General features: G+C 47.9%; 1 protein-coding gene across 6 annotated transcripts in view; it reads right to left on the bottom strand.

The window, feature by feature from the left end:
- Positions 1-11,103: 11,103 nt before the first annotated feature.
- The window catches only part of RNF24 (ring finger protein 24), a 71,792-nt gene continuing 58,307 nt past the window's right edge, over positions 11,104-24,588 (bottom strand). For all 6 annotated transcript variants that reach the window (XM_073342943.1, XM_073342946.1, XM_073342947.1 and 3 more), the window contains exons 5-6: positions 20,987-21,066; positions 11,104-17,888 (exon numbers count right to left, since the gene is read on the bottom strand). In XM_073342943.1, coding sequence (XP_073199044.1) covers positions 17,750-17,888; positions 20,987-21,066 — 219 coding nt within the window. In that variant the 3' untranslated portion in view covers positions 11,104-17,749. The remainder of the gene's footprint in view (positions 17,889-20,986; positions 21,067-24,588) is intronic.

Here is a 24,588-nt window from a genome sequence, read left to right as displayed (position 1 = left end):
AGGAGATGGGCCCTGCTACTGGCTGGGATGAGTTTAAACCAAACTCCTATATCCCAAAATCCAAAGCAGGCTCCACATTTTGTAAATGGCCTCTTATCTTCTTCGTGCTCTGACCAAGCCCTGGCTTTTCCCTGCTCCTGTTTGTGCGGGGGGAGCTGATCATTGAGTTGCCACTTTTGCTGGGCCTGCAGCTTTGTGCTCTGGCTTCCTCAGTCCTCCTTACTGTGAACTGGCAGCTGCATGTGCATATTCAGAGATGGCGCATAGTGCTGGACTGACAGCTCTGCAGGCTGAAGCCCTCTACCTAGGGCACTGGTATAACTCAGGCAGCAGCCGGGAAGCTTTGCCTCACACTCTCACCCATGTAGCCTCTTCTCTGCATCCCCCCTACCCCTGGGACAATTTGTCCCTTTGCTGTTGCTTACCAATGACAATTGTAATAGCTTTAATGACAGACCCCTATTCTGACAGGAACTGATCTGATGCCCCCTAACTCATTGTGCTTAGGGCAGCAAACGAAGATTGAACGTCAATGGTGGTGGGTCATTATACCACATCTTCCATCGCAGATCTTCCCTACCCCCCTCTCACCTGCCTCTGTTCCCCCTGGGGCGTGATGAACACTAAAATCAACTCTTTTCTGAAAACTTGGCCTAGCCTCAGTTCCAGCCTGTCGCAGGGAGCAGTGGTGCCCATGAGGCTGGGCTCAGTGAATGTCAGAAACAGAGGCCCTGCAGCGCAGACTGCTGCTAGCTGACGAGCCCCAAGGTGGGCATACAGAAACTGCTGGGTGGAAGGGATGTGCGTGAGACAGGGCACTCGAGCTGCCGGCTGGGGAACAGCAGCAGACTGCACCCTCCACACCAGCATTGCCACCCTGATAACTAATCAGTGTGATCTCAACGGGGGCTCAAGCTGCTGGAGAAGAGAAAAGTATCAAGGGCCTGAGGCAGGGGTGGAGGCTGGATCAGTAGCAGGACGTTCCATGGCGTCACAGCTCAGATTCCTACCCCCACTAAGTTACAGAGGGGAGACTGTGAAGAGGACGGGGGAGGGGTTAGATGGGCAAAACCTTCTTGGAGGAGTTTCAGGTTTAGCTAAACCAAACCAAGGATCCTGGTTTCAATTAACTGATTCCTGGGAGGGCAGCTGGCAGTGCTGGTTAGAGGAATGGCTGTAGCACTGGCCCACCTTTGAATTGACTGGAGGGTGATCAGATGCCATGAGGCCAGGGACAGGACAGATCAGGGAGCACAGGATCTAGCTCCCCTCTTGTTACTAAAGGAAAAAAAACATCTCCTGGCTCAGTGGGAGGGGGCAGTGAGTCCACTGTTGGGGGTTAAAGGGCTGAGGCCAGCAATAACTGTCTCCGGCTAGCTGGCTGCTATGACCCCTGGCCAGAGCTCCTGGAGCAGAAGCTGTTGTCAGTCCCCCTTCTGGCTCTGCCTGCTAATCATCCCCTTCTCCATCCCTCCCCAAGGTCTCTTTTCCCTGTTCAGCCTCCCTTGGGACCTGCCCAGCTTCTAGCTAAGCCTCTTCACAGCTCTTTGCCCTCTCCTGCAAAATGGCTGCCACTCCCCCGCACCCCCTGGGCTTCCCAAACTCCCCCATTCTCAGCCCCCCAACCTCTCTCCACTCCACCCCAGGGAAACACTTGTCCTCCATCACTGGGCGCTCAATTAGGAACCTGAGTCTCATTGGGGGCTGGGTCATGTTAGAAACTGAGGCAGGCTCCTAAATTATGTCGCCCTTGTAACGCCAAGCAGAGAAATGCCTTGATACCTTTAAAACCTGGGTCGTGGGCCTGGTGCCCATCAGCCAGGCAGCGGGTGGGCTCTGCTGAGCAGGTGCATTTTTGGTCACAACTGTGAGGACATGAGGGGTGAACAGGGGTGAGGGGAAAGCAGAAGCACAGGGTCAGGGACTGGGCTGAGGGGGGGGGGGGGCGCAGAGGGACAGAGGTATGGGGAGAGCAGCGGAGCACGTAGGAGCAGAGCTGTAAATCGGGCAAGGAGAAAAATGGAACTCAGGGCCTGTGGGGTGCTGAGGCCCCTAGAAGAGCAATGAAACCTTTGCAGGCCGGCTGCAGGGGGCTGGTGCAGCGGGTGACAGAGGCATAGGACCCAGCACACAGCAAACATCCTTCACCTCCCTCTGCCCAAGTCAGCCATCCTGAGTCAGAAAGACACTGTAAACATGGCACCCACCCTGGCATATGGGGCGAGCTGGGGAGGGGCCTACTCCAGCATTACATGGGGCAGAGAAATGCTCCGTGGCCCCACAGCATGCTGGATTGAGCCTGGGCTGGGCCCATGGATAGTAGGCAGCGAGCGTGCCTTGCCACCTGGCTATTTATTGCCAGCAATGCAGTGTTGACAGGTGATTATTGCTTATTAAAAAAAGGGGGAAATAAATCCACTTTGCCTTACGCTAGCGCCTGAGGCTTTGGTTCCCCGCTAGTTCGTTGTGCTTCAGCTGTCACGGGGTGCGGCTGAAACACCTGCTGCTGCCCCTTGGCTCAGCTTCTGGCTCCGGTTGCACGCGCAGCCAGCAACACAAAAGTCTTATGGGCTGGAGCGGGGGAAGAGAGTAGTGGCACTCAGGGCTTGAGCCCAGTTCCTGGGGAATTTCCCCATTGCCTGTAATGGACATAGGATCAGCTTCTTAGCCTTAAATGTGTCACCTCAGCTAGCAGAATTCCCCCCCCCCCCCACCTCCCCAGGTTGCGTGTGAGTGGAGCAGCAAAGCCAATGTGATAAGATTTCTGACGACTGCCAGAGAGGTAACAGCCCAGGGCTGACAACAGCTAATTGTTTGGTCTGATCCCTTGTGTGGCGTGCTGAGCAGGCTCAGGCTGGGAAAGGCTGGAACCTAACCCAGAGAACGCTGTGGGTTCAGGCACCGCAGGACCACAATTCAGGTGGGGATTGGACCTTGAGTTTTGAGGTGGGCGCGTCTCTCATGAACCTACCGTTTCATTTTCAGTGGTGGTGCTCTGAGGAGGGAGGGGGAGCAGCACAGGGTAAAAACTGGAGGGGATCTGGTTGGTTGAGTGTCTGTTCAAGGGAATCACAGCAGTCATTTGTGTTGGCTGTTGAAGAATCATTAAGTGCCCTTGTGGGTTTCCATAAAGTGCAATTACATGACAAGGTAAAAATGGCCCAGACTTGCTCTAAAGATCTGCCCCATGGGCTGGAGTCTCTTCTCACTTACATCCGCGTAAATCAGAAGTTAACACCATGGGGGTCAATGGAATTTCACCCAGGTAAAACCACTGTAAATTAGAGCAGACTCAGGCTGTGTGCGCGTTCAGAGACAGGGCTACTGACTTTAACACCAAGAGTAATTGTCTTACTCCTCTTGGTCCCACCAAGGAAGGCAGCAATAAAGGACTGCTTTGGTGTCATCTGGCTCTTCAGCAGAAATGTTAGCACTAGTGGTGAGACATGAGAAGGGAAGTACCCAGCTTGACTCTCAGCTCCCAGGCTGAGTTTGCAGGGCAGGCAGTTAGAGGATGCAGCTTTGGATTGTCAGTCAAGCAGGCTGGCTACACAGACATCATGAGAAAGGGAAGCCCAGGCTGCCATTTTTACAGCTACATTTCAGAATGCCTACAAAAGCCTCACTTTCCAGGCCCAGAAAGGTCGTTGCCTGGAGCCACCACTGCCTCAGCAGCAGCTCCCAGCTGGCTCCAGCTCCTGCTTTCTTAAACTTCAGTGCAGCCTTCCCCTGAAGCAGAGGGGAGAGGTAACAAGCAGCTCACATTCAGCCCACGTAAAAGGTAATTAATGGGGTAGTTAGTGGCTTAAAATGTACAGCACCTTGCACAATGGGGCTCAGATTACCCAGAGGTGCTACTGTGATATAAGTAACTAATACTTTCATTTGGGTTTGGGGTTTAATGTGGAGTGAAGTTACTTTAAAACACACACGGCTGCCTTTTCAGCTTTCTCCAGATGTAGACATGGAACCACAGCTCTATTCATTTCCTCTGTAGAGGCCAGTTTTCATGCCAGTAAGGCTCCAGGGTGCGTATGTTATGCTGGGATGCAGCCAGTTCCTAAGGAGTATAGCGCAGCACCCATGGCCTCCATACCTAGCACGGCAGGTGGGGAGTGGCACTGTCCCAGCCTAAGAGGACTTTTGTTTCAGTCCCTCTCAGTGCCAAGCACCTTTACCGATATGGTGCATGAGCGATGAATCTGGGGTTTATGGCCCAGCATCATAAAATCCAACTGCCATGGATCTCATATGACTAACATCTGCTCCCATCCCCCGTCCTTACCTGCTGGGAGCTCAGCCCCTCCTCCTCCTGACTCAGACAGCAGCTGTGTGTTATGACTTTGGCAGGAGATTTAAAAAGTTGTGCTCTGAAGTGGGGATCCCCAGTTGCCTTCAAAGGAGGCTCCCCCGCATCTTCTCAGGGGCCCAAGTGAGATGCATAGCAACAGGGCACTGCAGGCCACACAAGCCTGGCTCAGTGTAGCATGGGGTAGCTGCTAAGGTTAGGAAAGCCTGACATCGTTTCTTTGCTCTAGCCTCAGGTGGCTGGCTGGGCTTCCCTATCCATGAAGCAATTCAGTGCTGGTGAAAAGCATCAGCCCACCCATCTTGGAGCCTGGAGGCGCCTGCCCACAGAATAGGTACAGGCCAAGCAACAACAGCACACACCTCCCGCACTGCTGTGCCTAGACAGGCCACTTCTAGGGGTAAGATGACAGGACAGGTGCCATTATGAGATAGGGAAGAAGGTACCAGAATTGGCACAGGTACCCCACGCCCTTGCAAGCTGGGCTGAGTCCAGCAACAAAACCATATGAGGGAACCTTAGCTGTGTAACTCTCTGCTGCAGGGGAATGGGACATGTCTAGGTCCCATCTTGTTTAGATCACAGTGCAGAGACCATCTTGCGAGAAAGGCATGGCAAGTCCTTCTTCCCCCCATTGACAACTCCCGGAGACCCCATGGGTAACACCCCCCTGAGTGAAAGCGGAGGAGAGCTGCGCTAACAAGGCAGGGAGGGCCCGCAGCTCCTCTCCTCATGCCACTCTCTCACCAACCATAGTGGCCGTATAGCAGCTAGGGCAGAATTTGCCAGCCTGCTTGTTAAGCAGCATCGCTCATCATGAGGAGATCACGCTGGCCGCCTGGGGCTTTCCCACTGGAATTTAAAGGCGGTGGCTTTGATCTAGAAAGCCCTAAACGGCTTGGGAAGTGCTAAGCCACAAGCCCCCTCCCCCGCCCCCTTCTCCAGGGGCAACGCAGTGGCAGGGGAGATGCTCTGGGCGGTCCAAGGGGAGCCAGTGCAGAGAGCAGGGTGAGGTGTTTGTTCACACAGAGCTGTGGGCTGCTGCAGTTCGCACCGAATAGACGCTTTTTCTCTAAACCTGCCTCCCCAGGAGAATCGCCTCTGGCTCCCTAGAGTTAGAGGTTGTTTAATGCCCTGAAACAAGAGGGGTCAGGTCCCTTCCAGTTGTGACTGTCCTTATCATGAATAGCCTCCTCTATTGCTGTAAAAGCCTGTAGCATTGAAGAACAAGCGAAGTCCCTGCTGCAGAGTTTTGGAGCCATCCTTGTGGAATACTCTCTGGGCTTGTTCGGTTACTTTTGCTAGGATGGTTCAAAAAAGAAAAAAAAAAAGTTTCCTCTTTTCTCTTGCGTTCTCCAACACCTCACTAGGGGGAGAGCCCAGGGAGCTGCTGCTTCCCCATGAAAGCAACAGACAACACACAAAAGGCGTCTGAGCTGAACCCTTCACTAGGCAGCAACCGCATGTAGCTCTGGGACCTGAATTACTTCAGTGCCAAAAGAAAAGGAGGACTTGTGGCACCTTAGAGACTAACCAATTTATTAGAGCATAAGCTTTCGTGAGCTACAGCTCACTTCTTCAGATGCATATCGTGGAAATGCATCTGAAGAAGTGAGCTGTAGCTCACGAAAGCTTATGCTCTAATAAATTGGTTAGTCTCTAAGGTGCCACAAGTCCTCCTTTTCTTTTTGCGAATACAGACTAACACGGCTGTTACTCTGAAACCTGTCATTATTCAGTGCCAAGAGCACCATGGAAAGTCCCTGGCAGACCAGAACTTCTCAGGGAAGCTCAGTAAGGAAACCTGCCCTGAACCAGCAGTGCCTCGTTTCTGATGGGGGAAGGGCTGGTTTTCCTGTTTTAGGAACAGGCTGCTGCAGCCATCAGTCAAGAACTCTGCTTCCCACTACCAGCCCCGGAGGGGGTGGGGGAGAGTCAGAGCGGATTGCTCAGAGCTGGCCTGGAAGAATAACAGCAGTGTGTGGTTTGGTCCCTGTGCTCCCCCTGCAGGAGCAGCCCCCATCTATGGAGCTGGGGAGGCGATTCAGACTCCTTTGGGCCAGATGGGGATTGGCCCAGGGCAGCAGCAGCGTGCCAGTTGTTACAGCAGCTGACACTTCCCCTGGCAGGGAAAGGTTCGCTGAGCTAAAGCGTTCCATTCTGCTCCCAGAAGACGATCTGGCATTGACGGGTTTTGGCACGGCCTACTCCAGATGATTCCATTGCCATAGTATCCCAGCTCCTGGAACACAAGAATGTGGCTTCTTAGTCTGGGGATTGTGACAACCCCCCCCCCCCCAGGGGGTTGCAAATAGGTGTCAGAGCATCACATCTGCTCCGACCTATCCATATGGTTAAAGGGAAGGGAGAATCCCAGATAGATGGAAGAGCCCTGGTATGGAAAAGCCAAGAACCCCCTGAACTGGAAACAACCACCACCACCCTGGGGAAGGCAAGTCTCTGCTCCAGAGAGGGCAAATCTTTCAAGGGTGAGAATGTCACAGCTGCTGTTTCTGTATTTGGCATCAGAAACCCCCCAGAGAAAGCTGTAGAACTGTTGACCAAAGAGTAGTCGCAGTCTTAAGTAGCTATTTACTCATCTGGGAAGACCTTCCAAGCAACTTCTTCTGTACAGACAGGGATCTAGTCTGAAGTCGAGCCAAAAGGCACCCCAATGGAGCTGGGGAAGAATACACAGTAACCCTTGAATTCCTCACCTGAATTCTTTGTTGTGAATGATTGGCTCAGCTCCATCTAGCTTGGCAGGACATTGCATTTGGACAATGCAAGGTTGAATTGCCAACACCAGGCTCTCCCAGGTTGATGGTGACTGTTTTCCTTTGGACAGGGAAAAGGAGTACTTGTGGCACCTTAGAGACTAACCAATTTATTTGAGCATAAGCTTTCATGAGCTACAGCTCACTTCATCAGATGCATAAAAGTGGAAAATGCAGTGAGGATGTTTTTATACACACAGACCATAAAAAAATGGGTGTTTATCACTTGAAAAGGTTTTCTGTCCCCCAACGCACTCTCCTGCTGGTAATAGCTTATCTAAAGTGATCACTCTCCTTACAATGTGTATGATAATCAAGGTGGGCTATTTCCAGCACAAATCTAGGGTTTAACAAGAACATCTGAGGAACGGGGCGGGGGGAGGGGGGTAGGAAAAAACAAGGGGAAATAGGTTACCTTGCATAATGACTTAGGCTTGAAAGAGACTGGGAGAGGCTAAGTTAATTGTATCCAATTTGCAAATGAATTCCAATTCAGCAGTTTCTCGCTGGAGTCTGGTTTTGAAGTTTTTCTGTTGTAATATCGCAACTTTCATGTCTGTAATCGCGTGACCAGAGAGATTGAAGTGTTCTCCGACTGGTTTATGAATGTTATGCCACAAGGGGCCACAGCAATGGTTCCCTCAACCCACCCAGCAATATTGTTAATCTATGCAACTATACCCTTAGCCCAGCAGAAGAAGCTGTCCTATCTCAGGGCCTCTCCTTCTGCCCCTCCACCCCCACGAACATGATACAGTTCTGTGGTGACCTAGAATCCTATTTTGGATGTCTCCGACTCAAGGAATATTTCCAACACTCCTCTGAACAACATACTAATCCACAGAGATCTTCCTACCAACACTACAAAAAGAAGGATTCTAGGTGGACTCCTCCTGAAGGCCAAGACAGCAGATTGGACTTCTACACAGAGTGCTTCCACCGACGTGCACGGGCTGAAATTGTGGAAAAGCAGCATCACTTACCCCACAACCTCAGCCGTGCAGAACACAACGCCATCCACAGCCTCAGAAATAACTCTGACATAATCAAAAAGGCTGACAAAGGAGGTGCTGTTGTCATCATGAATAGGTCGGAATATGAACAAGAGGCTACTGAGCAGCTCTCCAACACCACTTTCTACAAGCCATTACCCTCTGATCCCACTGTGGGTTACCAAAAGAAACTACAGAATTTGCTCAAGAAACTCCCTGAAAAAGCACAAGATCAAATCCGCAGACACACACCCCTGGAACCCTGACCTGGGATATTCTATCTACTATCCAAGATCCATAAACCTGGAAATCCTGGGCGCCCCATCATCGTAGGCATTGGCACCCTGACAGCAGGATTGTCTGGCTATGTAGACTCCCTCCTCAGGCCCTACGCTATCAGCACTCCCAGCTATCTTCGAGACACCACTGACTTCCTGAGGAAACTACAATCCATCGGTGATCTTCCTGAAAACACCATCCTGGCCACTATGGATGTAGAAGCCCTCTACACCAACATTCCACACAAAGATGGACTACAAGCCGTCAGGAACACTATCCCCGATAATGTCACGGCAAACCTGGTGGCTGAACTTTGTGACTTTGTCCTCACCCATAACTACTTCACATTTGGGGACAATGTATACCTTCAAATCAGTGGCACTGCTATGGGTACCCGCATGGCCCCACAGTATGCCAACATTTTTATGGCTGACTTAGGGGACGAGAGCTGAGGAAGCGTTATTCTAATACCCCTACTCTACTTGCGCTATATTGATGACATCTTCATCATCTGGACCCATGGAAAAGAAGCCCTTGAGGAATTCCACCATGATTTCAACAATTTCCATCCCACCATCAACCTCAGCCTGGACCAGTCCACACAAGAGATCCACTTCCTGGACACTGGATCGCTCATAAGTGATGCTCACATAAACATCACCCTATACCGGAAACCTACTGACCGCTATTCCTACCTACATGCCTCCAGCTTTCACTCAGACCACACCACACGGTCCATCGTCTACAGCCAAGCTCTACGATACAACCGCATTTGCTCCAATCCCTCAGACAGAGACAAACACCTACAAGATCTCTATCAAGCATTCTTACAACTACAATACCCACCTGCTGAAGTGAAGAAACAGTTTGACGGAGCCAGAAGAGTACCCAGAAGTCACCTACTACAGGACAGGCCTAACAAAGAAAATAACAGAACGCCACTAGCCGTCACCTTCAGCCCCCAACTAAAACCACTCCAACGCATTATTAAGGATCTACAACCTATCCTGAAGGATGACCCAACACTCTCACAAATCTTGGGAGACAGGCCAGTCCTTGCCTACAGACAGCCCCCCAACCTGAAGCAAATACTCACCAGCAACTACATACCACACAACAGAACCACTAACCCAGGTACCTATCCTTGCAACAAAGCCCGATGCCACACCATCACAGGGCCTAATCACATCAGCCACACTATCAGAGGCTCATTCACCTGCACATCTACCAATGTGATATATGCCATCATGTGCCAGCAATGCCCCTCTGCCATGTACATTGGCCAAACTGGACAGTCTCTACGTAAAGAATAAATGGACACAAATCAGATGTCAAGAATTATAACATTCATAAACCAGTCGGAGAATACTTCAATCTCTCTGGTCACGCAATTACAGACATGAAAGTTGCGATATTGCAACAGAAAAACTTCAAAACCAGACTCCAGCGAGAAACTGCTGAATTGGAATTCATTTGCAAATTGGATACAATTAACTTAGGCTTGAATAGAGACTGGGAGTGGCTAAGTCATTTTACAAGGTAACCTATTTCCCCTTGTTTTTCCCTACCCCCGCCCCCGTTCCTCAAACGTTCTTGTTAAACCCTGGATTTGTGCTGGAAATGGCCCACCTTGATTATCATACACATTGTAAGGAGAGTGATCACTTTAGATAAGCTATTACCAGCAGGAGAGTGGGGTGGGGGTACAGAAAACCTTTTGAAGTGATAAACACCCATTTTTTTATGGTCTGTGTGTATAAAAACATCCTCACTGCATTTTCCACTTTTATGCATCCGATGAAGTGAGCTGTAGCTCACGAAAGCTCATGCTCAAATAAATTGGCTAGTCTCTAAGGTGCCACAAGTCCTCCTTTTCCTTTTTGGACAGGGAGTAGTTGCTAGCACAGAGGAAAGCCGAACAATTTGAACTCTGGAAGTTTCTGCTGAATAATAGGACACTTCGTACAAGCCAGGAAAGTGCTGGTCTGGCTGGCTTGCCATGGGGGAGTTCTCATTCAGCTAATGCGTCAGCTTTGTCTACAGTGCATTGAGGGGACAGGGAGAAGTGTAGCCAGCAGGGGGAGATGTAGCTTGTTAATGCTAAGCATAAGCCTGGATCAGTCTTGTATGGAGGCAGCAGAACAAATAGTTTATGTAGATCACTTTACGGAGTGGGATGCCCAGGCCAACCTCAGGCTAGAAGTCAGTTAGGGCTTGATTTCCATTGGCCCTGAGCACACAAGAGTTCCAAACTGCAGTGAACTGGAGCCATGGACACACTCGGCACCTCAGACAATCCAGCCATAAGGCTTTAATATTCTGCTTGGCCTATAGTGCAAGGGGTGACAGGGAATCCAGGGTCTTCACCACCTTAAGATGACCAGTTCTAATCTTACCCGGGAGGTGGCACATGACAGGGGACAGGGTGTTGGGTTCCATGCTGCCCAACTCACCGTGGGTCCTCAGGCAAGTCACTTTTCTGCATTTCCCCTCACCTATCAGAGTGGGATAATGGTGCTTACTTGCTTTGGGACCTATAGGGGAAAAGCAAGGAGGGGGCAAGTCTTTGCTGACTCAATCTCACCATGGTGTCCTGGCCTGGACTGCCCCCAGCAGTAGGTACCGTCTATTTGTAAGCAATGGACTCAAGCCAGAGTCACCCTGGGGGTGACCTACGTAAACCAGAGACAGGTGAACATGTGTGATTCAGTGAGATGGTGGCAGAAGTGACTCCAACACAGCACGATTTCCAAAATCCGTATTTATTTACATTTCAAGTCCAATCACATGCAAATTCTCTTTTCCTTAACAATAGTGTGATTAGCAAAAAAGATGCATTAGAATTTTAAAATAGCAATTAAATATACAAAAATATAGCTTACAAAAAACAGTGAATGTTTTAAAAAACATTCTGCTGCAGAACTCTTAGTGTACAAACAGTCTATGAACCCAGAGGCATAAACATCTCAGGAGTCACACAGTATTTACAGAGAAGGAGAAAACGCCACCCTCCCGCCCCCAACCTAAACCCTTGGTGGCCTAATCACAAGACCGGTCAAATGCTAGCGACAGTTCAGGTACTGATGCTATCAAACTACACAGACTAATTGGTAATGGGACACTTTAGCCCCATTCTAAAAGGATTGGAAAGAACAGTCTACTCTGCCATTAGAAAAGCCTGTACAATGTAATACTGAATGACCCCTTTCTTGCACCCCTTCAGTAGGGAGGGTTGTAAATACTGAAGCAAAAAAGAGAAACTCCTAAGAAAGAGTTCAGGTAATAGCCTGCCCCTTCCATTTACATCCAAAGTCATCTAGATGCTGATCAATAGATAGTTATCCCCATGACATGGAGTTGAATTCTGATCTCACACTGGTATAAATCCACTGGTGGTCAAGGAGTTACTCCAGATTTACACTGGGGTGAGAGATCAGACAGGTCAGCCATCCACTGGCAAACAGCTCAATACTGGGGTCACCAAAAACAAGCAAGGGGGAAAGTAAGCTTTCACCAACCATGTAAAGAGTTTTAGGAAGACACATCCAGGAGGACACAGAGCTATGCCCTGCAGCTCCATTTCCTCATCAAGACAATGAAATCTGATCAAGCTTCAGAATCCACCATCACCACTACAAATGCTCTGGACCAATGGGTCAGTGCAACCTGGTTTATGGCAACTAATTAACACTTGGGCCTTTTGCTTTGAAATACACACAAGAGAGTTTTCAAATGTTGACTACAAGTTGCTTAATTTTCTCCAATAAAGGCAGTCAACTTTTGAAAGAAACACAAGACAGACACATGGTAGAATCTATACTTCCAAATACCTTCTCTGCCACAAGGTTTAGCTTTTACAGTGAACAGTGTATGTTTTGTATCACAAAAGGAGTTGGCACCAAGGACTGGCCATTCACAGAGATCCTGTCCACTCAACTCCTGGGAATGGAAATTTGCATCTATCATGCACTTGGGAGAGAAACAGCAAGCTAGTAGGGATTATCCATAAGCAACTTGTCCTAGTTCAGCTATAAGAAACCAACCATGAACTGACTGCAACTAGCCTGCTAAAATTAGTGGCCTATTCTCACACAGATATGTACACATGTACCACCCATTAACTGGTGGGAGTTATGGGTACATACTATAGGAGAGAATACTGTTAGAAGGTCTATATACGAAGGGACCAATCAATCAAGGGAGATACAATTGCATTTGCCATGAGGGCTTCTACTTTCATCCACTGGCTGAATAGGCTCTGACACCTCTCAAGATCAGACCCTATCACACACAAATCCCATTGAAGTGAATGGGAGTTGTGGGTAGGTGGCCTGTCAAACAAGTATTTTTGACTAACAAGATTGGGAAAGGGAATCTTACCAGACAGGAATGTGGTTCCTGTGAATATTTTAGCCTAATTCCCCCCACAAGCCCGGATCACTGTCTCAAGGAAGTGCTGAGTTTGCAGGGATCTGTGCCACTTTTGGCCACCAGTTAATGTGAAACAAACCACAAATCTGCTCAAGAGCCTGAGTGCTATTTGGCAGAATCTAGTGCTGGGAAATGGAGAGAGGACAACACATTCATATGCTCCGGGATGTGGGTATCACCCCTCCCCCCCATACATTTGTGACATATACCGCTGACGTTTAAGACATTAAATAGCTCTCTTGAGGTAGTCAATTGCTCTAGAGATACCAGACAGATACTATACACAAGGTGGTGGTGTACCGGTTACAGAGACTAGAGTGGAACTGGCAAACTACCTTCATAACATCCCTCAGCAAGGTGAACCTGAGTACGGTTGAGATGGCTCTAAAATGGACAGCAACAGGAGAAAGATGGAGTCTCACTGTAACAGCCCTTTAAAATAAAATACATCTCACTCCACTGGTTCATTGACTGCGTGGATGTGATTGGGAGCTGAATATTCTGGTAAAGCCAAAAGGAATAAATCAGCCATGCTGTAGGTACTCGTTCGACCAAACACTGAAGGACGTAGCACACCAGGCAAGTGCAGGGAATTCCTCTGGCCATTTGAGAGGACATTTCAAGTGGCACCAATTCAGACCAGTTTCTGCAAGAGGCTTTTAACCTTCCCCTCTCCCAGTTTTACAGTTGCTGTGCTGACATTATTCTATATATCTGTATGGTTACCAACCCCTATAGGATTTGGGGACCAATCAGAGCATGGCTTCAAGTTTGCTTGTAACTTGATATGATCCAGAGAACCAGAAAAGTTAAGTTTTGTTTCAGAGAATTTAGTGAAACTAAATAAACTAATTATAGATTGAAACTCTCAAGACTGAAGATCTATGCCCAGAACAGACAGCGGTCCTGCAAACAGCATCATGCAGTCATCTCCTTTGCCTCTGTCCCTGCTTTGAAGAGTCACCCCTAGGAACAAGAAGGAAGAAGCGTCCATGGCCCATTTCTCAGCCTTGCTACTCTGATTCCCAACAAGGGTACCAAATGAGATAAAGTGTCTGGGAATGGAGAGACCAGATGCTAACAAAGGGAATAAGACTGCCAACTCGCAGATCACTCAACCGCCATCATGTGGCCGTGACTTTCAGACACTGCAGACCTAGGCTAGATTACTACCCAGACCTGAAGCTTTTTGCACTACCCTATTACCAACTCACCAACTGAGCCATCAGAAAAAATCCTTAGTGCTGATCCTGCAAACTGTCCTTGCACAGAACTCCATGATTTCTGGAGAAGCTCTGAGCACTGAGAACCTGGAAGGTCAGGAGTTGAATTCATACTAAATTCTAATCCAGCCGCAGGAATGGAGGGACACGGACTCCAGGAGTTGTATGCTGCCAGAGACCAGCCTATGGGTCACTTTTATTTACTGTGGAGACCAAAAGCCACCACTTTCTTAGCGAGCATCCTCAGCGGCCTCGACGTTCAGGGAAGAAATTCACGGATTTTCTCCTGCAGGGCACCTAGGAAGCAGTTCAGCCAGGCTGGCTCTTTTTCCAGGTCACAAGAATGCAGGGATCACACAGTTTTATCCTCAATGATATCTTTCCTGGGTATCTGGCTGGTGAATCTTGCCCATATGCTCAGGGTTTAGCTGATCACCATATTTGGGGTCGGGAAGGAATTTTCCTCCAGGGCAGATTGGAAGAGGCCCTGGAGGTTTTTCGCCTTCCTCTGTAGCATGGGGTACAGGTCACTTGCTGGAGGATTCTCTGCTCCTTGAAGTCCTCAAATCGTGGTTTAAAGACTTCAATAGCTCAGACATAGGTGAGAGGTTTTTCACAGGAGTGGGTGGGTGAGATTCTGTGGACTGTGTTGTGCAGGAGGTCGGACTAGATGATCATAATGGTCCCTTCTGACCTTAGTATCAATGAATCTATGAATGAGATACAGCACTGTAGCCTGTGGTATTCATCACAGAAATAAAATGCAAACATTATCAGCACAGCCAGGAGACAGCAGGGAAGACACTAAGCCAGCCCTGTCACTTTATATTCATAGTTCAAATCCAGATCTTTGTTCCATTCAGAATACAATCTAAGATACCTAATTGCTTAGGTAAGAGTCTCATATATAAAACGTTCAGAACACAGATTCTTCTGAATGACTTAAAAAATGGCTGTGGCAAAAAAATAAAAGTACACAGAAAGGCTCAGTGGTAGTGGTGGGGGGTCAGGAAGGGTGCACGTATCACAGGACAGACTATATGGATCAAATCCTGCTCCTAGTGAAGCCCGTGGCAAAAATTCCCCATTGACTTCAGTGGCAGCAGGAGGTTTTTTGTTCAAGTCTGACCTAAATTATTGTGTAGGCACATTGGAAATGCATATATTAGGCTACATTAGAGAGACAAGTCATCAACCCTCTTTGCGGACATCCATCTATAAGCCAGCGTGCCCTGCTTGGCTGGACCAGAGACAGAAAATCGACAGGCTGAGGCATGGTAGGATTGTTGGTTTCATCCGCAAGAGCTGCTGGTGGTGTGGTACTGTACCGTAGCTCTGTAAAGGGTGCAAAGGTCAAAGGCACCTAACGTTTCTTTAATCAATACTACCGATGACTACCAGCTTGGTGCTGATCGACAAAAGGGAAATAACGGCATTTGGACCTTTTCTATTCTGGTTAAATGGGGAATTTTGAAGTTCACGATGGACAAAGTGGTTAATGGTAGATGTTCACAACCCATCCTTCTTCCCACTGGTTGTTGCAAAGCTCCTCTGCAAAACTGTTCAGTCATTCACAGCTCATGCAAATACCTGCGAGCAGGCAAATAAGCAGAGTAAACTAGCCACAGGTTAACGTTTATAAACAAATACACGTGCCTTCCCCTCCCATCCCGTCACAATACAGTCTGCAAACAACATGCAGGCTGCAATAGTCAAAGTCAGGGCAGAGGGCACTCACGAGTAAGTGAATCTTCCCCCTCGGATGTCCCCTATCCTGATGCCACAGAGGTTCAGGAGAGTTTTTCCATTGAGATCAATGGCAGCAGGATTTGGCCCTTATAAAGCAATGTTTAGAAGACAAAAGGATTCCTGGTAGTACATGAGATGTAAACTGGATTGGATCTGACAGCAAAGGGATCAGGGGATATCAGGCTCCTGGAACGTTGTTAAAGAACCAGAGGATCCGCCTTGAATGGGAGTAGCTGTGAGGCTCTCATGGGACGGCACTCAACAGATGCTAAGCATGCAGATGTGTACCTAGGAGGAGAAAGGGCTGGCAAGCCAAGGCAGTAAGCAATACGCACATTTACGGCATTTTAGACAATGGCTAGCTACGTACATTTAACTTCCCTCTGATCCAGTTGCACCTGTACGGTTTATTATTGGTCTAATTCAGGAATCTCAGTAGTGTCAGCACTTTTGAATCACTCAGAAAGCGGAGCTAGAAATCGGAAACCTACCCTGCTTTAATATACTTCGGCCAAACACCAAGGGTACTCCTCAACCCCAAGAAACGTACATACACAAACAGACCTTATGCCCTGCCACTTATCCCGACACACATCCATTTCAAGTGGGCCACAGAACTCAAAAGGGTGACTTGAATACCTCTGCACCCAGCAGAACGACATGGTACCTCTCTCTAGTTCAGAGCCAAGAGAAAGAAACAAGATAGTCAAGGTTTATCATTGGCTCTGAAGTAAGAGGCAGCAGAGCTCTGCTGAATTTAGTGGACTTGGGCCTGTCTGCGCCAAGGTTAGATCAGCCCTTTGAGATTGTGATTGTGCAGACAGGAGGGCGTGTGGGAGAGTGAGGCGGTGTACTGCAATCATGCTTCACCAACTACACAAGACGGGAAGAAAAGCATGTAACCGCTGGGCCTTGCACTTAGATTTTTCAAATGGGCTTTTTTATTGCAGAGGAAAATAAGGACACATTTATGGCTGCTGTGCAGTTTGCAGTAAGTGCCTGTGTCCAAAGCCAGCTTAATGCCAGCGCTTGGTAGGAAATCATCCCGTCACTTTTCAGAACACTCGGGGGCAATGGATGTTCTCAAGATCAGATCCAACCTCACTGCTCCTCTGGGGTCACGTAAAGGTTGATTCTCAGAGATGAAGACTGGGGAGCCGTGGGTGCTCAGCATCTCCGACACAATCAGGCCATACGTGCACATTAGAGTGACCCAGTTCCCTTACTGGACAGTACCTGCAAACCTTCCCCTGGAACTACTTCAGCCCAGAGTGCTTATGCGCTTGCACTGTCTTGGAGGCAGACTGGTCTAGTGCTGTCCCTGCTAACAGGATATTGTCAAAATTTAAATTTCCGAATAATCCCACAACTTCAGGAAATTCTCCTTAAAGGAACAATGTAAAACCCTTGCTCATTTCTCCAGCCACTAGCAATTCAGCGTGAGGTAATCACTGGCTGGGTTTGGCCTTATGGAGACAGTTTTTAAAGGGGGTGTGAAGGTTGGTTTTGTTTTTTTGAGATGAGAAGATGTCCACTGGCTGCATAGGATCTGCCATTCAAGGTACCCAGGGGCCAGGGTCTTGAAAGACTTGCCCTTGTAAGTTCTCTTACTGTGCTCGTAACATTATCCCTCCTACTCAGCACATCATATAGTCAACTAGCCAGAAACAGGTACCAGGCCTACACATGTAATATCGGCGACAGGGTCCGTCATAAAGTGCTCTCAAAAACCCAAACACATAGGCTTGTTGTTGCCTTTTGTCTTCTTGTTGCGCTGGTGGCATATTGCTTTGGTTGTTCTGAAGTCCAAACATCTGGCCCCATCCCCTAAAGTGCATCGTGGGAGCTCTTCATGAGACAAAGGGAATCCTGGTAGATGCACCAAGGCTGTAAGGAACAGATTCAGAGATCTGCGATTCTCTGCATAAGTCCATCGTTTTCATCCTTGTGATTTTTTTTGTGATGGAAGTGTCCTTTGCTTAGGAGAAGCTATACAATGTTCTCTGCCCCAGGCAGTGGTCCCTGGGGAGGCCCATGGTCCTGCTTATTATGGAGTTGTGCCAGCTGTAGGACAGGCATGTTGCAGAGTGGACACACTTTTCGCACCTCCAACCACTTAATGAGGCACCTGGGAATGAAGAAAAGAGGACAGAGTTAATTCACACTGAACCTGATTACCACCACTGAACACTTTGTACATTTCTCTGGCCCCCCTCATTTGAGCGTCTCCTCTCACTTGCCAAACATTAATTCTCTCAGCCTTTTGGAGGTAGAAATCATTATCTCCATGTTAAAGCTGTGGAAACAGAGCGAAGTGAAATGACTTACCCAAGTTCACGTAGAGAGTCTGCGACAAAGCTGGAATCAAGCCCCAGACTCCTGGCTTCCACACTCACCTGCCATTTTCATCCTATTAGGCGCATTTCTACCTCCAGAGTTTTAGTTCATCTTAAAGTCCCTCTTTGCATTCACGTGTAGAAAGTCAGTTTTATACAGTGAACAGACATTTTTATAGCTGGAAAATCGCTGTGCCAGCTCAATACTGGAACTTGTCAGAGAATCTCACCCAAAGAATTTTAAAATTCCGCACCTCCACTCCCTTATGCAAATAAAAAAACTGCACTTAAACATGCCTGATTCTGCTGAACTGGGATGAACGCCATTATGGACTTCTGCGGTGATGCTCACTGCTGCAATGCTGCTTTCTTTTTAAAGAGCAAGCACCATCCAAGCAACCCCCCATCCTTACAAAAGCCCCGAAACGGTCACAGCTGGCATCCTCAACTCAAGCTCTGGCCTTCTGCCGACCCCCCAACACAGAGATGAGCTCTTCAGAGGCTGCTTTGCACGCAGCACGCTTGGAGAATTAGGCCCAGAGTGTTGCTGTGTTAGCAAAACCCTGCAGGTAGCAATCCCACCTCAGAGCAAAATATCTGGCAGATTTGAGCCCGGTCCCAGGACTTGGGTTCACACCAAAACTGCAGCATGGGAAGTACTACGTGCCGGATGTCAATTCTGACCATCTTTGGCAGGTCAACAGGGGGAAGGTAAAGAACCAGTGACATTTTCCAAAGGGAGGAGGGGTTAACTCCAGCTTCTTCACCAGTATTCTCTCCCCCCTGGGGAACAGGCTCTAGTACCCAAAGGCTGCATTTGAGCTATTGCTAAGTCACAAAGCTGCGCTCCTGCAGGGTGCAAAGCAACCTCAACTCCCACTGAAGCACGGGAGGTGCTCAGCACTTTGCAGGATTGGGTCCTAAGCTACCAGTGTCTGGCTTTTTTCTTTCAAAAGGCTTTTTGGGATGCCTTGTGCACAAGAGAGATAGTCTATTACTGATCTAGCTCCAGAAGCTCATGCAGCTCTTTCCAGTAGAGCGTGCTGCATCTCTGTACAGAGCGTGTGGAATATCTGTCGTGGAACACTATGATCTAAAGGCATGAACAGGTGCAATGCAGAAAAACACAGACATGCACAGAGGGTACATACAGGCCATTACAGCTAGAATGATTTATGGATCTGCAGATTTTTGAGGGAGTAAAGTCACAAAACCTAGTTCCACGTCCAGATCTGGGTCACTGAAAAACCACCTTTGCATGGCGGGGAAAGCATTTTTCCACTCTCTGTTTAGGTTGCATGCTTTGGGGGAGGGGGAAATTATGCATTCATACCATGGGAACACACAGCACTGCTTTAGAGCAAATCTGAGGCTGTGTCTACACTATGCACCTTACAGCTGTAAGGTACGTGGTAAGGTACGCAGTATAGCTGCTCTGTCTGCAGGAAAGAGCTCTGCTGCCAACAAAATAAAACCACCCCCAACAAGGGGCGGTAGCTTTGTCCGTGCGAAAGCGTCTCCTGCCGACAAAGTGCTGTCCACACCGGCGCTTTTTGTTGGTAAAACTTTCGTTGGTTGGGGTGTGGTTTCTTCACACCCCTGACCGACAAAAGTTTTACCAATGGAAGTGCAGCGTAGACATAGTCTAACAGTTCCTTTACGTAGCCAACAATTAGAATCACTTGGTGGACAGCAAGCTGGGGGAAGCGGAGGGAGGGGCAGAGTGGATGAGCTTTTACTGTGTGTTAGCTCAACTAAAATCCTGTTGCAGGGTGTGAAGTTCAGAACTAAACTGGAACGTTCCAGCCCAATAGCTCTAGAGTGCTGTTGGCCTCTCTCCAGCCAGGGATAGAGTGAAAGGTGACTGCAGTGGGATTTAGAGGCCAGCCATGGCCCCTCCCTCTCCCACATCGTATGCTATACAAGAACAATACGTAGCCTACAAATTAACAGGATAACTGCATTTCAGGACAAGTATTTACTTCATTGCTAGCCTTACTGCTACGACCTCGGTGCAGGTCTTCATTCGTTGCCACCCCAATCACTGTAAGCTTCCTCCACCCTGCGTTCTACTCTCTCCACTCCAGCCTGTCAGAAAGGTTACTGGCAAGATTATCTTCCTTTCAGGCCATTCTGATCACATCTCCTCTGCCACTCAAGTCCCTTCACCTCCTTCCCTCTCTCTTTACACATCCAGTTCCAGCTATTAATTCATCAGCCTCTGCACGCCTCTATTCTCACCTCCAGCTCCTCATACATCCCTTGCTACTCCTCACCCGATCTTATCTGGATTTCCATCACCCACTCCACACTTCATGGTCCACATACACTTTGAGATGCCTTGTATACCCTTTGCCAAGTACCTTTGCTCCCTTCCAAACTCTCCAGGAAGGCTCGCCTGTCCCCACCAGGCAAGCCAGCCCCACGCTGCGTGTCCTGCTTTGTTTTGAGCATTCTGCATTGCAGCGAGCTGTGCTTTTAGAATGAAGGTGCAACCTGGGCAGGTTTCACTGTGCAACATGTGGTACAGCGCCGTATACACCTCCTGGAACCCTAGACTTCCAACGCAAGTGAACGTGTGACAAGTCTCTCCATTAAAGGCAAGGCTCGTGCACAGACAACTTTTCCCACCAACTTTCAAGGCAACTGTGACTAGACTTCCAAAGCTTTAGTAAACATGGCTCAACTTAATACAGTAAACGAGGCCTTATTAAAGAGGAGTAGCATTTGTTAATCCTTTAGAACACAGCACAGGCAGATGCTCACAATATAAGCCTTTGTAATTCAGAGGCCATCAATTACTTAGTGCTGCCAGTGTTTCCAAGAGACTTGCAAGGCTTTTGTAAACATAACTTTGGTCTTTTGTACCGACTGGTAGCTCGGCACTTACTTTCTGTGGAAGGCATGTTTACATGGACAGATTCCCAACTCATCTTTGGGCTTGAATTCCTCCAAACAAACGGCACAGATCTGAAAGGTGAGAAAGCAGAGAGACAATGGAATCAGTTGATGGAAAACTTTCTGAATACATACTCTGTAGGTAAGGCTAAGTCAATGGAAACATTCCCCAAGGAACCTCTCCACCAAACTGCTCTCTTGACTAACACTGGAGTATTTTAAAGAACTCTGTTTCATCTTGTTTTGTCAGGGATGCAGATTTGTCAAATGGTCTCACTACGACTCTGCCTTGGGACAGAACACACTTCAGCGAAAATGGGTTACGTTATTCACTTGTGATCCTAACAAAAATATTGTAGGGGAAAAACATCCAGAGGCCAGAGTTACAGGCCTGGTTTACACTACATAGTGAGGTCGACATAAGCTGCCTTGCATCCATCTACGTTTGGAAGTATCTTCACTTAAATTTGGCTCCTGCTGACATAAGTGCCTCCTCTCTATGCCGATTTAGTAACACTACCTCCCCGAGCGGCATAGAGTCACACTACATGTAATTTGGTTAATGCAATGTCAGTATAGACACTGCGTAGCTTATGTTGACTGCTAAGGGCCTTCAGGAGCCATCCCACACTGACAAGACAATCGATACAAGCGCTTCTGGGGAGGACGTGCAGCACCCACACAAGGAGCCACGAGTGTACATGCACAAGTGATTTAATACCTGCAGTGGCTGTATGCCAACATAAATTAGGTCGACATAATTTTGTTGTGTAGACATGGCCACAGTGAACCTGCAGTCTTGACATTTGGACACAACTCTGACATCACTGCCTTTTTGAAGGGCTAAGCTTCTTCTCAATGTTTTTCCTCTAGTATGGGCAAACCCAGAGACAGTATAAGGGAACCGCAAGTGGTCTGTGCTGTGCAGAACCCGTCCTGTGAGGCTTATGCTGAGTAACCATGCACAACCCAATCGGAGTTTGGTATAGTCACATGTGTCAGGGTTGGGAGAGTTTAAGTGATAAGTAACCAAGGGCCTCAGTTCGTTAATCTGACACATTAATCCAAATCAAAGAGTTTAACATTCTCTGCATTTAATACAAATGACTGGGCTCTAATCACCCCAACACAACTTATCGCCTTTTATCGCTGAAGATGATCAGACAGATGGTCAGTCTACATAGACTACCCGACCGCCCTCTCCCCCACCTTGTGACATGCTCTTGGTTTAAAAAAAAGTTCTCTTAGCACGTAAAACTCACTCCCACACAACTGTCACTAGCTCTTCATTGACACTCTTGGCTTAACTGTCAATAGCAGCCACACCTCTCTGGCAATAGGCTCCTAGATCCAGCCAACTTTCCACTGTTGACCACTGGGATATTTCAAGAGAGATAATCAGTAAGCATAGTAGAATATGCACTTGCAGAAAGGCACCAAGATACTCAGTGATCTATGGAAATGATGCCAGCAAAGCAGAAGCACTCAGGAGATTGTTAATGATCCATTTGACTTTCAGAAGTGAACAACTAAAGCTTATGCACACAAGAAACAGAGACTTCTTTCCTACTCAGTATGAAAACCCTGTAAATGACATGTTGTCTGGCAGTAATATCCTATTTATAAAATTCATGATGTCCTTCACTCACTACAGGAGTGCTGGACAATTTGTACAGTGGGGGTGCTGAGAGCCAGTGAACCACACTGTAAACCCTGTATATAATGGAAATCATTTCAAGCCAGGGGGAGCTGCAGCACCCTCTGCACCCCTAACTCCAGCACCTATGTACCACTAACCCACTGGATTGCTGGTAAAAAAAAAAATTATTAGGTGGGGAGATATTTGTAGCTGAATTTACAGGTCAAATAGCCTGCCTTATACCTGACCTAGCCAGGGTTTGTGCTGTACAAGATACCCAGAGAATCCTTCCAAATCACCTTAATCCTGGCCCGTAAGGACTCCTGCTATTCCAACTCTTCAGCCTCTCTTATTTCAAGACTACTGTGTGGGTGCTTTTCATGGTGTGGATAGTTCTTTGTTAAGAATCACGTTCCCATCTGCACTGTGGAAACTACTCTTTTTTGGGTGGGAGGGGCTTAATATAATACATAGTTTAGTCATATAGTACGGACAGGCTGACCCGGGTTTCAACGGTCGTCCCAGACCATGCTACAACCTTGGACTGTATTGGTTTGGGAGGAGGTGAAAATACAACTCAGTCAAATTACAGTAGAATCTCAGAGTTACAAACAACTCGGTAATGGTGGTTGTTCGTAACTCCGAACAAAACATCATGGTGGTTCTTTCGAAAGTTTACAACTGAACATTGACTTAATACAGCTTTGAAACTTTACTACGCAGAAAAAAATTCTGCTTTCTCTTTATTTTTTTAGCAGTTTACGTTTAACACAGCACTGTACTGTATTTGCCTTTCGGGAGGGGAGGGTCTCTGCTGCAGCCTGATTATGTACTTCCGGTTCCAAATGAGATGTGTGTTTGACTGGTCAGTTCGTAACTCTGAGGTTCAACTGTACAATGTAAGTCCTGGGATTGCTACGCTGTAATTGGGTTTCTCAACATGAAAGCTCCTACAGTGCAGATGGCTCCCAAGTTGGACTTCCCCCCACCTCATTTCCATTAGATCTCCAGCAGGGAAAAGACTAGGGCTTTCACCACCCCGCTACTCTGCGACTACCCTTCTTTTAGATCCACTTTGACTCCTTTCCACTGGGAAAGCCCAGTCTGATTTCCTTTCTAACATTTATTCTGTGTGTTCCTCTTCCTCAGCAGTGCTCTACAGGGAGACTGCCACCATGGTTGACGTCAAACATCCATACTTTGCCTATGAGAGCGTTATTCTCTTCTACACTGGGTTGAGCTAGTTAGAAACCAGATTTAAAACCACTTCAGGCCAGCTCAGTTTTAAAACAGGGGTTGGCTAGCTAGTGTTAAGCCCAAGTTTAGAAACAGTATTTTAGGCTAAATCTTCACCATATGAAAAACTAGGAATGAGGTCCTGGTTAGGAGTAGGGGTATAGGCTAGGAGAGAGTTTCTAAGTTTGGTATAGATGCAGTCTGATCCCATCCACCCAAGATGGCTGACCAGTCATGCTAATCCAGTTCAGCAAACACAGCAGGTGGCCCAGTGCGGGTGGGGTCCTTCTCAGTTACTTGCCTTCTGTGAGGCTAATGCAGAAGTGTCTTGTAAAAGATAAAATAGAGAGACTACAAACTTAAGAGGCACATGATCTAGTGGCATAAACCTGGGAGCCAGTAACTCCTAAACTCTAATCCTGACTCAGCCACCTCGGTCACCTTGGGCAACTCACTTAACTGCTCTGCCTGAGTTCCCCCATCTGCAGAATAGGGATAATACTCATCTCCCTCACAGAGTGTTATGAAGGCTAGTGAAAATCTGCCCAGGGCTTTGCATATGTGAAATAGTACAGAAGTAGTATCTATAATGATCACCTCCTGGCTTTCCAAGCCCTAAATACAAAGGAACAGAATGTTAAATATCCTGAAATACAAGTAAAATGAGAGCTGATTGAAGCTCGTTAAAGGTGGCTTGTTATCGGAAGTGCTTGTATGAG

Source organism: Lepidochelys kempii, chromosome 4 (genome assembly GCF_965140265.1).
Source record: "Lepidochelys kempii isolate rLepKem1 chromosome 4, rLepKem1.hap2, whole genome shotgun sequence".
Classification (NCBI taxonomy): domain Eukaryota; kingdom Metazoa; phylum Chordata; order Testudines; family Cheloniidae; genus Lepidochelys; species Lepidochelys kempii.
Note: the sequence above shows the minus strand (reverse complement) of the source record. Positions and strands in the feature narration are given on the sequence as shown.